This window comes from Micropterus salmoides, unplaced genomic scaffold (genome assembly GCF_014851395.1).
Source record: "Micropterus salmoides isolate LMB-PRFRI ecotype aquatic unplaced genomic scaffold, ASM1485139v1 Ms_hic_scaffold_740, whole genome shotgun sequence".
NCBI classification, from domain to species: Eukaryota; Metazoa; Chordata; class Actinopteri; order Centrarchiformes; family Centrarchidae; genus Micropterus; species Micropterus salmoides.
Window position 1 is genome coordinate 1 of NW_024044505.1, and position 15,707 is coordinate 15,707.

The 15,707-nt window shown below is 42.8% G+C and overlaps 1 protein-coding gene across 1 annotated transcript; it reads left to right on the forward strand.

The window, feature by feature from the left end:
* The first annotated feature begins 5,856 nt into the window (after nt 1–5,856).
* Nucleotides 5,857–14,923, forward strand: LOC119892862 (osteocrin-like). Its single transcript, XM_038704874.1, has 5 exons — nt 5,857–5,939; nt 8,016–8,102; nt 9,986–10,224; nt 14,669–14,814; nt 14,896–14,923. Exons 2-4 carry the CDS (start codon nt 8,016–8,018, stop codon nt 14,754–14,756), a joined length of 414 nt encoding a protein of 137 aa, XP_038560802.1. The 5' UTR covers nt 5,857–5,939; the 3' UTR covers nt 14,757–14,814; nt 14,896–14,923.
* Nucleotides 14,924–15,707: the final 784 nt, after the last annotated feature.

A 15,707-nucleotide genomic window follows, 5' to 3' on the forward strand; every position in this document is an offset into this window, starting at 1 on the left:
GGACTGAGAGCGTGTTGATTCAGACAACTGTGGGGCTGCTGTCTGTCTGACCCAGACTTAAGAGTTTAGCGTCGCGGAGTCACCAAGAGGAGATTGACTGTTAACGAGAGGGGGGGCCGACAGTAGTGTACTGATGTGTAATATGCGCCACTGACATATTTGTGTTGATGTGTGTCAACTCTGCAGAAACCAACACCGTTATAATAGGTTTGCTGCTGAGCAGGTCGTGTGCCGTGGCTACGAGAGACTAAATAAAACAGTCCATCAAGGCATCGTGTTGGCCAATCAGATGTGAAGCACGGAAGTTAGATCTCAGTTTTCTTGTAAAGCGACTGAGTAAACCGAGAGATCGGAGAGAGACGGAGGACGGTGGGGAATACCCAGGGGGAAATCCTGCAGGCTGATTTGGCTGAGAGAAGCTTCCTCACAAGATGTGAGTCATCCTGTGAATCATCAGGTGTGATCCCGACCGGAGCTTTCCATCATTACTGCAGGTCAGCAGGACGGTGGACTGACAGGACTGGGATTGGAGGGTTTTATGGGTCAGATCCTGCAGGGAAACGATGAGAAACACTTTCTTTATGGGACTGAGCACAGATTTAGTGAAGTGAGTGGAGCTCTGGAACTGAAGTATTTGTCCCAAATGTAAATGATTTTTCTTGTCTCCAGGATGTTTTATTGGGTTCTGTTATGGCCATTAGTTCAAGTCCGTTGCTGCGTAGAAGGCTCCATCCAGGCCTGCGAAACCAAACTGAATGAATCCAAAAGTGAATTCATTCAAGCCTGGCAGCTTTGTAATTTTACCCGTAGCACCACACCGACAAGCTTCTCCAGCAGCGCCAAAGCAGCTGTCATTACAACCATTACACACAATTCTGGCTATTTATAGCCCCCCCCCTTCCTGCGTCATTAATTCCTCACATCATCATTCGGAATCATCATTATTAAACGTCAGAGAGATTTAGTTTGAGGGACTGTGATGGGGAACAGGGTCAAGGGGTTTATTCTCTGGGGAGCAGAGCCGCACCGGTTCTATTTTATGGAAAAGCAGCTGATTGCCAAGTGTGAACCAGCTTGGCCCTTTGTGACTGGCCGACATGGAATCCTGGTCACCAGAATCTTGAGGTTTCATCCTCTGGGCAGCATAAATCAACGGCAAATGTAATAAAAACTGGTCAGTATGGATGTTAAATGACCACCTCCATGAGAGGAAACACGAGGACTTGAACCCTGGTTGTGATGGCGCTTTGCCAGAGCATTTTGTCAGCCATCTTGGCTCCACAAGTCCTCTCCATGGCTGTTTCTACGGGTGATGGTGTTGTCCCTGTTGCTGCAGTGATGTTATGGAGGACGCTGGTCCAAGTTCAAAGCCAGAGTCATGAGTCACCTGCAGCTCTATTTATTTCTCACCTTAACATCGGGGTCATGTGAGTTTGAACTCCACCAGGAGGGAAACCTCTGCGGATTCCTGTCCAGCCTCGGCAGCCAACTCAAACCACAGAGACACACGACAGAGTTCAAGTGGACACAAGAGTTTGAGAGCCTAAGCAGTGAAAAGGATTATAATTTCAAAATCAATCATTCAATCCAGTGACTGATCAGATACGCTCCGTCACGTGGACAGTTTAGCAGGTGACCTTTGTTTGTTGTTGCACCTCACCGTCAGGTTTTTGGTTTTAATGCACCAGCGTATTTTTAATGTTCTTATGCTTTTTAAGTAATGGACACTCAAAACTCAATAAAGTCCATATTGTTGGAGTCAGCACCTCCAAGTCTGAGGCCGTGGTTCCCTGCCGGGTTGGGAATGAGTTTCTGCCCCAAGTGAGGAGTTGAAGTATCTCGGGCGGCTGTTCGTGAGCGGGGGTAAAATAAAGCATTAGACGGACGGCTGGATTAGTGCGGCGTCAGCAGTAATGCGGTGTTGTGCTGGACCACTGTGGTTCAGGAGGAGCTGAGCCGGGAGTCAAAGCTTTCACATAAGGAGCCGATCTAGGTTCCGGTGTTCTGTCAACATATGCTACCTTAGCAGTTCTGCGCATGACCCACAAGCGTGTCCACGCCCGTAAATCTGTGCAGACAATGTGGCTGATCGTGAGCAATGTCTAAAAATACACAATTCATATAAAATATAAACATTACATCATTCTGTGGTGGGAGCATTGTTTGATAGGAGATAAATACGCAATCTTATATAAAGATTATCAAGATATGCTCAAAAAACAAGATGTCATAATAGTGTGACAGTAACACCTTTGCACATTTGGAAACAGGAACACATAAGGTCGCATTTTTCGACAGGGCAGCGCGAGCCGATGCACCCTGCTGTCGACTCGCGCCATGCTAGCATTTTTCAAGAAGGAAGCATAAGTCGTCAGAACACCGGCCCTCACCTGCGGTCATGAGCTGTAGGTGTTTCTGGGCCTTTGAGAGACGGTGCGGAGCTCGAACATCCAGAGGGAGCTCAGAGTGCAGCTGCTGCTTCGTCGCGTCAAAAGGAGCCAGCTGAGGTGGCATCTGATCCTCCTGAGCGTGCACCTTTTCCAGGCACGCCCTACTGGTAGCAGACCCGGGGCTAGACCGAGATCACACCGGATAGATTATATATCTCATCTGACTTAGGACCACCTCGGGATCCCCCAGGAGGAGCTGGAAGACGTTGCTGGGGAGAGGGACGTCTCGAAGACCCGGCTGGACGGCAGATACAAACGTGTCTGATCAGGATCCACGTCTGTCAACAACAGTTGTCTCTAATACCAGTTTCAAACTAAATGCCAAGCGTGCATAGCGTTTATGCAAGGTAGACCGAAGTCTCCGCGGAGAGTAGAGCCACAGTGAACAGGCCGGCTTCACGTTCATGTCTTCTTTTCAGAGGGATTGTGGACAGACAGACATGATTCTACAGATGCACACAGATTATTAGAAGACTTGAAACTGTAATACATGTCTACATATTTGTACTACAGGTTTACAGGCCTCTGAAAATCTATTTGGTTCTACTTACCTGTATTTAAATCCACTCTGTTTCCCTTGGCAACAGGGGTAACATGACATCACCGCTAGCAGAGAAAGTCGTCGCTAATTAAAGGGCAAGTGGACGGGGCGTGTGGGGGGGTTTCCTGTCATTATTAGCTGCGGTGTCATTACTGTTATTAACCCAGGTGTGTTTTCTCAATGACCCAATCCTCCGTCCTGAATGAATGGAGGGACGGAGCGGAGGTCGTCCGGCCCCGGGGGGACGCCGACCACGGGAGAGGGCCTTGTTGCCCCTAGCAGCAACAGCAACACAAACCCGAGCGACAAACCGAACCTCCATCACCAAGAGAGGGATCAACTCCGAGTTTAACAGACGGATCCAGATCCATGGACCAGGTCGAACTGGGACTACGGGGACTATTAAAAACCTTCAAACTGAAGTGAGGAGCGGTCCGAGCCGGTCGCACAGCTCATGTACACACACAAACACACAAAAAACAGCCTCACTGTGAGTTTAAATATGTTACAGAAATCAACTCAGTAAAATAAATAGTGCAGTACGTAGCACATCCTGCATACCGGGGTCGTAGTATGAGGTGGGTGGTTCCGAATGCAGCCAGAGGCTTTCTGTCCTTCCAGAGATTACTGATCCTAAAGTATCGATATTTCTGATACCAGCGTTTCCTGCTCCAGGATCGACATCTAAACACAATCATTTGGACTGTGTGTTTTATCAGAAGTATTTCTGAGAATATGAATACGTTTGACGTCTTGTCATTATGCAGCTATTATTTGGAATTGGTAGGCCTGCAGCCTGCTCTTTATTTCCCTCGTAAATACAGAAGCGGGAGGGGGGGGTCACATTAAACTAGAAATAAAATACTGGAAAAGTATCAGTATTGATGTCATTACTTGGTATTGGAACTACCAGAGATCACCTTGAGGTTCTGGCGTGGACAGTTGTGATTTCATTGGGTGCCATTGGTTACTAGGGTGTAACGGTACACAAAAATCTCGGTTCGGTACGTACCTCGGTTTTGAAGTCACGGTTTGGTTTATTTTAGATACAGTGAGGGGAAAAAATGCAAACATTAAATTGCTGCTGGTTTATTATGAACTTTTGTAAACTTCCAAATTACAGCATAATAAATAAATTATATAAAAGAAAAAAAAGAAATGAAAACTGTTGCAAACTACTAACAAGTTCTCTGCTAAATAACATATTCTCAAAACAACACCACATATAGCTGATAAAATATAATAAAATATATAATAATATGGATTACAGTGCAGCATTCTGGTTATTTTATCCCGTCTATGAGCAGTCCAGCCTGGAGGCCTGCTCAGGAGTCTAAAGTCTGTTTAAAAGCTGAAAGGCGTTTGCACTCTGCTCGTTTTGTTGCAGTGACGTTCTCCTTCGTGTGACACCATTAGTGAGTTAACAAGTTTGACGTGTTGCCAGAAACAAACCCGATGACTGCTGGGAAACGTCGGCCCGCTGCTGTCGTCTCACCGACTTGTCCGTGGTTGTATTTCACTAAGAAACCAAGTGTTCAGACAGAAGACCTTAACAATAAGGGAGGGTCTTCTCTGCACTGGCTGTGATGCTATGTACCGCTACACCCCTATTTACAAGTTACAAGCTCAAAGTTCTGTTCTGAGCTGCGGGTGATGCGCTGAGCTCGTGTTCAAGGTCTCACTCGCTCCGTGAGGAAACAATCGCTTCAAGCTTCCCTGTGTGGTTTTTGACTTAGATTAACTTTAGAGTAGCATTTACAAAAGCTCTGACTTTGTTTAATACCAAACCATACATCCACAAAATGGGGAACATTGCCGCACGGCGCTAAACCCAGAAGTCAGTAGTTCTCTCTCAGCCCGTTCATCAGCAGAGATCAAGAACATCCAGCCTCCTCAGACGACATGTCACGTTAAAGCCAAGTTTATACTTCTGCGTCGAATATATGTCAAAGGCCACGGCCGAGCCCGACACACACCTCCTCAAAATGGAACCACAGGTTGCGGCGACGCAGACCGCAAGAACTGTGATCGGTCGGCTTGGTAGCATCTCATTTCATCCTACACATTTCCGGCTCGTCCTTCTCCTTCTTCTTCTCCCTCAGTCGTTCCAAGCGTCGTACATCCCAACGCCCCCGATGCTTTCTGTTGTTTCTGCGTTTTAGTAATTTAACATCGATCAGCTCCGACTCAAACAAGAGCCACTGCAGCCGACACCGACAAAGAAGAAGAAACTCTGCCACTAGAGTTTTGGAGGTGTAACTGCAGACCGACGCAGACACCATCGCACAGTATAAATGCTAACGCCGTCTGTTACGGCGAAGACTTGACCTTCACGAAAATGTAACCTTCACTTTTTAATGGTTTACAATGACAGTTTGCACGTTTTAATGTCCTGATAATCAGACTGAATGTATTCATGTTCGCTGCTTTATGTTGCTCTAAGTTTTTTTTAATTTGATGGTTTAAAGAAATCTCCGACCTACAAGAGCCTGCTAACGTTCTGACGCCTGCTAACGTTCTGATTGGCTCTGTTATTTTCCCAACTGAGGAAACTACCAGCTCAACACCAGACACATCAGAAGGGACGGCGCTTCAGGCTGATGTTACAACGAACACACAGCTGGACAGTCCAGGGCTCTGAGTGGGAGATGTTACAGATATAAATGTGTTTATTTGAAAGACTGACTTGCATAAGAGGAGGAGGAGGAGGAGTGCTGCTCCCAGGAGGCTTCATTCACAGGTAATGGTGCTAAAGATAAATGTCAGACAAAAACAGTGGAAAGTAGGGGGGAGGGGGGGGGTAAGCACAGGAAGTGATGTGACAGTAGCGGAGGCTGCTGATTGGACAGGAGATTCCTGGGCAGCTGCTATAAAACCTGATGTGAAGACACAGAAACACAGAGAAGAGACGACGCAGCAGGACGGACACACTCGACTCCAGACTGAAGGTGTGTGTGCTGTTTATACATGCACGGCGCTCTGTGTGTGAGTGTGTGTGTGTGTGTGCGGTGCAGGTGTGCACAGGTTCAGACTCCTGCAGGTGTTACGTTGCAAAATGTACTTTGCTCCAGAAGAGTTTTCCCTTTGCACTGGTGCGTTGCTGTTCTAACTTTCTGTCTCTTCTCCTCTCTGGTGTTTGATTTAGTTTTTCCTGTCAAACTGATCAATAACAGTGAGATTAACCCACTGCTGCAGAAACTGTCTGCTCTCTCTCTCTGCTTTTGGTTGATTGCTAATGTTTGTTTCCATGGTTTTAGCTCTTGTGTTGTTTTAGGGTGTTGACGTGATCTCTGATTATAAAAATGCATTCTTTTATAATCAGAGATCCCATCAGAAAAAGACATCAGCTTTGAAACAGCGCCCTAAAACGTCAGCCATTGTATTTCCTGGAATTCTATTTTGTTTTATTGTCCCTTAATATCAGTTAGAGTTTTTGCAAAAAAGAAATCTCCAAACAAGCGGGTCGTAACACAGTGTCGCCGCTGCGTTCAGGTGCACATGAAGGTGATGTTCAGTGTGCTGCTGGGCTGCAGGGAGGAAACACGGGGTATTTTTGTGAATGGAAGAATTTGCTGCGTGTGTGTGTGTGTGTGTGTGTGTGTTATATCCTCACTCGTGCATGAATGACAGCGGCAGTATGTCAGCAGCACTGGTGTGAATAGCCGTGTGTGAGCGTGCACAGACGTTTGTGCATCATTAAGAATGTGTGTGACGTAGACAACAAGTGTTTGTTTGTGTGTGTGTGTGTGTGTGTGTGTCAGGGGAGAATGCAGGCACGTGCACGTGCACGTCAGTGAACGTGCATGTGACGGTCAAAAGACATTTATTTGCAGAGATGGAAAATGCTAAAATTAGCCGATGTTGCTGGACAATACCATCGACCCATCAGCTGAGCTAAAAGTGTCCTGCAGTGTGTGTGTGTTTGCAAAAAGACTTTAAAGAGGTCATATTCTGCTTCTCCCCTCTCCTGTAAATCTTTTCTGTGCTTGTAACAGGTTTGGAAAGTGAAAAGCCCTAAAGGGAGTTCCTACCTCCCACAGAAAACTCTGCTCCTGAACTGAACACAGCTGGATTGTAGTCCAGCCTTTACTTCCGTAACCTCTCTGCGTCACGAGCTAACACGCAGCATAATGCTCGCCGACATCCAGTCTAGATTGTGAAGCCATTTCAAAGCGGTTTGCACCGGTTTGAAATGTTTTCGGACTGGACGACTTGTTTCCTTGAAACGTTGCCCACGTCCCCCTGTTTGGTGGGTGTGTCAGAGGTTTTACCCAATCAGCTGCTAAAGTTTGTAAACACAGCAGTGTTAAAAATCAGCAGGCTTACAAACACAACGGTGCGTTCAAGGCACCACCGTTTCCGTTGAAACAAACGTTTTGCTACGTTTTGACAGCGTTTTGGATCACACTACCTTGCTTGTCAGGACCCGCCCTACTCTGCTTCTGATTGGCTAGTAGTCCTTACCTAGGTACTGAGCATGTGCAGCTCCCAACAAAGACCTTTTAGAAGTGAGATGCTTCACTCTGTAGCTGAAACGGAGCGTTTAACACTCGGGTTTTTTGAAAATGAAACCACGTAAACCTGTTCTGGTACAACCTCCAAATGAAACTATGAAGATGAAAGTAAGCAGAGTATGAACTCTTTAAAACACTGGAAAACTGGCAAAATGATTTTATACTCAAACCTTTCTGTAGTGAAACTAAAAACTCAGAGTGTGCTGCAGTAAAATCACACACAATATACGTTGTAAAGTGCAAATTATTAAGATATAAAGTGCTGCATCTAGTGTGGGACCACAATACAGGCTGAGACAACTGTGACCTCTGACCTTTCAATGAAGCTTCTGTTGCGTTCAGGTGCAGCTGGGAAAGTCTGACATCCATAGTTGAGATTTTATGAAATATTATATTTGGCTTATTCATAAAAAACGAGCAGTGCCGCGACAGATTTTATGAACGAGGAGACGGTAAACTGTCGTGTAGTAACGACACTGACACCAAGGTGACCTGTTGTTGTTGTTGCAGATGCAGTTCTGTGGCTGTCTGATGTTTTGCTGCCTGCTGTCCATCACTGTGCTCCACGGCAGCGTCGACGGCTTCCGAGTCAAACAGGTCAGCACACAAACACACACACCTGCAGGCAGGTAACTCTCCATCAAGGTGGTGCAGGCAGGTAACTCTCCATCAAGGCGGTGCAGGCAGGTAACTCTCCATCAAGGCGGTGCAGGCAGGTAACTCTCCATCAAGGTGGTGCAGGCAGGTAACTCTCCATCAAGGCGGTGCAGGCAGGTAACTCTCCATCAAGGCGGTGCAGGCAGGTAACTCTCCATCAAGGCGGTGCAGGCAGGTAACTCTCCATCAAGGCGGTGCAGGCAGGTAACTCTCCATCAAGGTGGTGCAGGTGTGGCAGCAAAAAACATGATTCTACCAGGTGACACGCTCCGAGTTTTTAATGTTAAAAAGGTACATCTACTCAAGTACTGTACCTGAGTACAGATTTGAGGTACTTGTACTGTACTTTCTACTTCTACTGCACCACATCTCAGAGGGAGATACTGCACTACATTTATCTGATAACTTTAGCTACCGTGCTGATTTAGAATATTAATACCAAAGATAATTCACTAATAAATTATGATGTTTTATTATAAGTTCATTAAAATGAACAGCTGCAACATTAAAGGGATGAACACATGAATCCATCAATATTTATCATCCAGTTGTTTCATAAATATTATTCTGAATAATGAGTACTTCAACTTTTAGTAAAAGATAAAAGTAAAAACGTAAAAGTTTACTTTTGTGTTTCCACTCTGTGGTATTAGTACTTTTACACAAATAGCTGATTAAAATGTGACATGTTGTGAGCGTCTGTAGTCTGCGGGACGGATCCTACGTCCCGGATCAGACGGTGAAGCAGCTGATCACGTGGCGTCTTATCAAATCATCCCGAGGGCCAAAACAAACGGCCTCTCCTCCCGGGGGCCCCTGTGCTGATATCAGATGATGTAAGATCAGAGCGAAGGCCAACACAGCTGCAGGGAGACGAACCTGAAGGTGTTTTGTGTTTAGTCTGGATGAGATGTGATCGCAGGCGGACAGGAAGTCAGAACCTGCGCGCTGTCAGGGCGGTGATGTAAGAGACGACTCGCAACATGGAGTCCTGACGTGTGAAAACACCAGACGAGGTGGAGACACAGAGCAGGGTGGCCCTCCTCTGCTGAGGTCAATATTTTCTATACGGAGACTCCCTTATAGAAAATAAAATATGGAGGAGAAGCTGGAGGCTCTCAGATCGGAGCGGTGGACTTCAGGTCTGACTCCTCCATGTGTGTTTCATCTCTATCCTGCTCATGTTTCCCAGCAACAGTGAAGCACTGCTCTGTTACATTCTGCCTTTTAACTTCCTGTCTACACAATTATAATAACAAAACCTAAATAATTAATTAAAATAATTAAATACTTTTTACTTATTACTACTTAAAAAGTAATATCACATTACTTAGTACTGGGTTTACTAAGTTACTTTTCTGTATTACTTTCCCCCCTGAGGAGTCAACAATGAAAACACTTCTGACTCATCTGGTTTAACGCTTTTACACTGTGAAGGATTTCATATTTTATACGTTAACTTTTAAGAAAACTTTTGACATGAGGTCAATTCTCCTGTCTATCAAAACATAGACCATAGACATCTCGACTGTATAAACACATCCTGACTGCTCCTGTTCATAGACCAAGCCTGTGTGTCAGTACATAGACATATCCCAGCCTTTCATCCTATCTGAGCACAGGATCTTTAACTCTTTCAGTGCATAGACCTATCCTTTCTTAATCCTCTGCTTAGGTACGTAGCCCTAGCCCACCTTTACTGAAAGGGGTTGGAGATATTCACATTTAAATTTTTCGGAGAACTTCTTCTTCATGTTGGCTTAAAAGTTAAGATGGAACAATTATGGATTAGAAAATTTTGTACATATCTTTATCCTGTCCAGGTGTCCCAGCGTGTAGACTGGCCCGTGTCCAGGTCTCTGGCGGCTCTTCGGCTTCGTCCCCGAGTGGTGAAGACCGGGGAGGAGCTAACGGCAAAGCTGCTTCGACTGGATGACCTGGCGCCGCTGGAGAATGATGTCATGGAGCCAAAGAGGAAGAGGAGTTTCCCTGGCAACAACGCCCCGCTGGACCGTCTGTCGATCAGCTCCATGGAAACCAAACAAGCAACAAACAAGCAGAGGTAGGACGACCCGAGCTGTGAGAACCCTGTGAGTGTTTGGTACGACGTTCCTCTGAGGGTTCCACTGTCTTCTAACAAACTGGGCCGTTTCTCATTAAATTCATTAATAATGGAACCAGCCAGGTTGATTTTACAGTATGTCGGTTTGGAGTGAAGTAACTACCTCATCTGGATTACCAACTGACCTGGGGACCAGAAAACCTACACGTTCACCACTTGTCAATTGCTTTCTTGATTAACTGCAAATTTGGGATTTTATACCAACTGGCTCCGAACAGATAATTTCATAATTTCACCTCCTTTCTTGCCTAAACCTAAGCACCTAACCCTGGGTTAGTTTTAGGCAACAAAAACAACTTTGTTAGGTTAAACAACTTTGCAATGCTTAGCAAACAAAAAAATGCAACAAGTTAGCAACAACAAATATGCAACTTCTGGTAAAGTTAGCAACAACAAATATGCAACTTCTGGTAAAGTTAGCAACAACAAATATGCAATGTCCCATAAAGTAAGCAACAACAAATATGCAACTTCTGGTAAAGTTAGCAACAACAAATATAGAAGTTTGGTAAAGTAAGCAACACCAAATATGCAACTTCCAGTACAGTAAGCAACAACAAATATGCAACTTCCGGTAAAGTAAGCAACAACAAATATGCAACTTCCGGTAAAGTAAGCAACAACAAATATGCAATGTCCCCTAAAGTAAACAACAACAAATATGTAACTTCTGGTAAAGTTAGCAACAACAAATATGCAACTTCTGGTAAAGTAAGCAACAACAAATATGCAATGTCCCCTAAAGTAAACAACAACAAATATGTAACTTCTGGTAAAGTTAGCAACAACAAATATGCAACTTCTGGTAAAGTTAGCAACAACAAATATGCAACTTCTGGTAAAGTTAGCAACAACAAATATAGAAGTTTGGTAAAGTAAGCAACACCAAATATGCAACTTCCGGTAAAGTAAGCAACAACAAATATGCAACTTCCGGTAAAGTTAGCAACAACAAATATAGAAGTTTGGTAAAGTAAGCAACACCAAATATGCAACTTCCGGTACAGTAAGCAACAACAAATATGCAATGTCCGGTAAAGTTAGCAACAACAAATATGCAACTTCCGGTAAAGTAAGCAACAACAAATATGCAACTGCTGGTAAAGTAAGCAACAACAAATATGCAACTTCCGGTACAGTAAGCAACAACAAATATGCAACTTCCGGTAAAGTTAGCAACAAAAAATATGCAACTTCTGGTAAAGTAAGCAACAACAAATATGCAATGTCCCCTAAAGTAAACAACAACAAATATGCAACTTCTGGTAAAGTTAGCAACAACAAATATGCAACTTCTGGTAAAGTTAGCAACAACAAATATAGAAGTTTGGTAAAGTAAGCAACACCAAATATGCAACTTCCGGTACAGTAAGCAACAACAAATATGCAATGTCCGGTAAAGTTAGCAACAACAAATATGCAACTTCCGGTAAAGTTAGCAACAACAAATATAGAAGTTTGGTAAAGTAAGCAACACCAAATATGCAACTTCCGGTACAGTAAGCAACAACAAATATGCAATGTCCGGTAAAGTTAGCAACAACAAATATGCAACTTCCGGTAAAGTAAGCAACAACAAATATGCAACTTCTGGTAAAGTTAGCAACAACAAATATGCAACTTCCGGTAAAGTAAGCAACAACAAATATGCAACTTCTGGTAAAGTTAGCAACAACAAATATGCAACTTCCGGTAAAGTAAGCAACAACAAATATGCAACTTCTGGTAAAGTTAGCAACAACAAATATAGAAGTTTGGTAAAGTAAGCAACACCAAATATGCAACTTCCAATACAGTAAGCAACAACAAATATGCAACTTCCGGTAAAGTTAGCAACAACAAATATAGAAGTTTGGTAAAGTAAGCAACACCAAATATGCAACTTCCGGTACAGTAAGCAACAACAAATATGCAATGTCCGGTAAAGTTAGCAACAACAAATATGCAACTTCCGGTAAAGTAAGCAACAACAAATATGCAACTTCTGGTAAAGTTAGCAACAACAAATATAGAAGTTTGGTAAAGTAAGCAACACCAAATATGCAACTTCCCCTAAAGTTAGCAACAAAAATATGCAACTTCTGGTAAAGTAAGCAACAACAAATATGCAATGTCCCCTAAAGTAAACAACAACAAATATGCAACTTCTGGTAAAGTTAGCAACAACAAATATGCAACTTCTGGTAAAGTTAGCAACAACAAATATAGAAGTTTGGTAAAGTTAGCAACACCAAATATGCAACTTCCGGTACAGTAAGCAACAACAAATATGCAATGTCCGGTAAAGTTAGCAACAACAAATATGCAACTTCCGGTAAAGTTAGCAACAACAAATATAGAAGTTTGGTAAAGTAAGCAACACCAAATATGCAACTTCCGGTACAGTAAGCAACAACAAATATGCAATGTCCGGTAAAGTTAGCAACAACAAATATGCAACTTCCGGTAAAGTAAGCAACAACAAATATGCAACTTCTGGTAAAGTTAGCAACAACAAATATAGAAGTTTGGTAAAGTAAGCAACACCAAATATGCAACTTCCAGTACAGTAAGCAACAACAATATGCAACTTCTGGTAAAGTTAGCAACAACAAATATAGAAGTTTGGTAAAGTAAGCAACACCAAATATGCAACTTCCGGTACAGTAAGCAACAACAAATATGCAATGTCCGGTAAAGTTAGCAACAACAAATATGCAACTTCCGGTAAAGTAAGCAACAACAAATATGCAACTTCTGGTAAAGTTAGCAACAACAAATATAGAAGTTTGGTAAAGTAAGCAACACCAAATATGCAACTTCCCCTAAAGTTAGCAACAAAAAATATGCAACTTCTGGTAAAGTTAGCAACAACAAATATGCAACTTCTGGTAAAGTAAGCAACAACAAATATGCAATGTCCCCTAAAGTAAGCAACAAAAAATATGCAACTTCCGGTACAGTAAGCAACAACAAATATGCAATGTCCGGTAAAGTAAGCAACAACAAATATGCAACTTCCGGTACAGTAAGCAACAACAAATATGCAACGTCCCCTAAAGTTAGCAACAAAAAATATGCAACTTCTGGTAAAGTTAGCAACAACAAATATGCAACTTCCGGTAAAGTAAGCAACAACAAATATGCAATGTCCCCTAAAGTAAGCAACAAAAAATATGCAACTTCTGGTAAAGTTAGCAATAACAAATATGCAACATCCCGTAAAGTAAGCAACAAAAAATATGCAACTTCTGGTAAAGTTAGCAACAACAAATATGCAACTTCTGGTAAAGTAAGCAACAACAAATATACAAGTTTGTTAAAGTAAGCAACAACAAATATGCAACTTCTGGTAAAGTAAGCAACAACAAATATACAAGTTTGTTAAAGTAAGCAACAACAAATATGCAACTTCCGGTACAGTAAGCAACAACACATATGCAACGTCCCCTAAAGTTAGTAACAAAAATATGCAACTTCTGGTAAAGTTAGCAACAACAAATATGCAACTTCTGGTAAAGTAAGCAACAACAAATATGCAACGTCCCCTAAAGTAAGCAACAACAAATATGCAACTTCTGGTAAAGTAAGCAACAACAAATATGCAACGTCCCCTAAAGTAAGAAACAAAAAATATGCAACTTCTGGTAAAGTTAGCAACAACAAATATGCAACTTCTGGTAAAGTAAGCAACAACAAATATGCAACTTCCGGTACAGTAAGCAACAACAAATATGCAACGTCCCCTAAAGTTAGCAACAAAAAATATGCAACTTCTGGTAAAGTTAGCAACAACAAATATGCAAAGTTCTGTAAAGTTAGAAATAATAAATATGCAACGTCTGTTTACACTTTCAAAATAAAACGCTAGTGTTTCAAAACATTGCCATTTTGAAACGGCACGTTATTAAAGTTGTGAAAAGTTGCAGTTTGGTTAGATTTAGGCAACAAAACTACTTGGTTTAGGTTCGGAAAAGATCCTGGTTTGGGTTAAAATAACTACATACACCAGTTAACACTTAAGTTAACTAACGTCACTTGCGTTACTTACGGAATTTAAGTAACTCACGTAACTCAAATAAAAATAATTAATGTTGACTTTTTGTTTCACACTGGACACGAACCCCGGTCTCATGGTTCAAAGTCGGGGTTCTGGCCCTCCATCCACACCAACCACCTCCTTACTCAGTCTTTTCTGTTAAATATCATATACCTGCCTTTACCGTCACAAACTGACGCAACAGGGATCCCCAGTGTGTTACAAACTGACGCCGATGGGTCTCGACCATGTGTCCACATGTGACGAGTTGGGGAGTGAGAACGGGTTGATTCCTTAGTAAAGTTGATTTGACCGCAGCCAGTCGTCGCCTTGTTCACCTTATCGTCTTCCTTTGTGTGTTTGCAGCAAGACAGTTGAGTTGCCACGGCGACGAGTCAATCCGCCTCCCATCGACAGGATTGGAATGAGTCGTCTACCAAACAGTCGAGGATAGACCACGCCCCCTCCCTCCGACAGCCCGACCCCTCTTAACGGCTCCCTCCTCTGGACAGGTACGGTGCTGCAGGCCACTGACGTTCACTGAACCTTTTAAATTCTCTCTTAACGCCTCACTCGACTTTTTCTCTCTACAGAGGAATCACCACAGATGCATGAAACACACAATCACCTGCTCAGCCACGCCCACCACCTGCCAATCACTTGTCAATCAATCCTCCTTCACCTGGACACCCCCACCCACCTGCCCAGCGATGAATGTTTAATGATGGTGCATTCAGGTGCTGCTTCTGTAAATGTATCACGTGTCTGAGAGGTCAGGACCAAAGCAGTGACCGTTTTGTTTTTCGTGACACACGTGGTTTGATCGATTCTTACTGATTAGATTTTATGTTTGTGTCCAAAGAAGCAGAAAGTCTTAATAGAAAACCCGAAACAGATTTTAGTCTCATTGAAAAAACTATTCTAAATCCTCCCGTGAACAGACGAACAGACTGTGGCAGAAGATTACAGTTTAACTTAACATATCGGGATTCATGAACATATCTGTCCTGAACAAACAGGTTTTGATTTGCAGTTAGGTAAATTTGAAAATGTATTTCAGAAATGAAAACTGGATCGTATTTTGCGCCTTTTTAAGTACAATTTGATCAAATCTCAACTGAAATTCACCCACAGCATCAAAACCTGTCGAGCACTCAGAACTCTGCTCTTTAAACAGATTGTTCCAGATAAATCATAATTTTAGTGTCATTTTGTCTTAAAGAGGTCATATTCTGAGTTTTGGTTAAAAACATAATGAAAGATAAACATGTGACAGATTAATAACTAAACTAAACTAGCTAAAACAACACACAAGGTGAAAGAGGAGCTGCAGCAATGTTCAGTCTGACAGAAATATGGTGTTTTTTGAAAATTAAACCATGTAAACCTGTTCTGGTACAACCCC

Coding starts and splice junctions, on each gene's coding strand:
- LOC119892862 (XM_038704874.1), top strand. CDS start 8,016: ATGCAGTTCTGTGGCTGTCTGATGTTTTGCTGCCTGCTGTCCATCACT. Junction 8,103..9,985: donor ACGGCTTCCGAGTCAAACAG/GTCAGCACACAA, acceptor TATCCTGTCCAG/GTGTCCCAGCGTGTAGACTG. Junction 10,225..14,668: donor CAAGCAACAAACAAGCAGAG/GTAGGACGACCC, acceptor GTGTGTTTGCAG/CAAGACAGTTGAGTTGCCAC.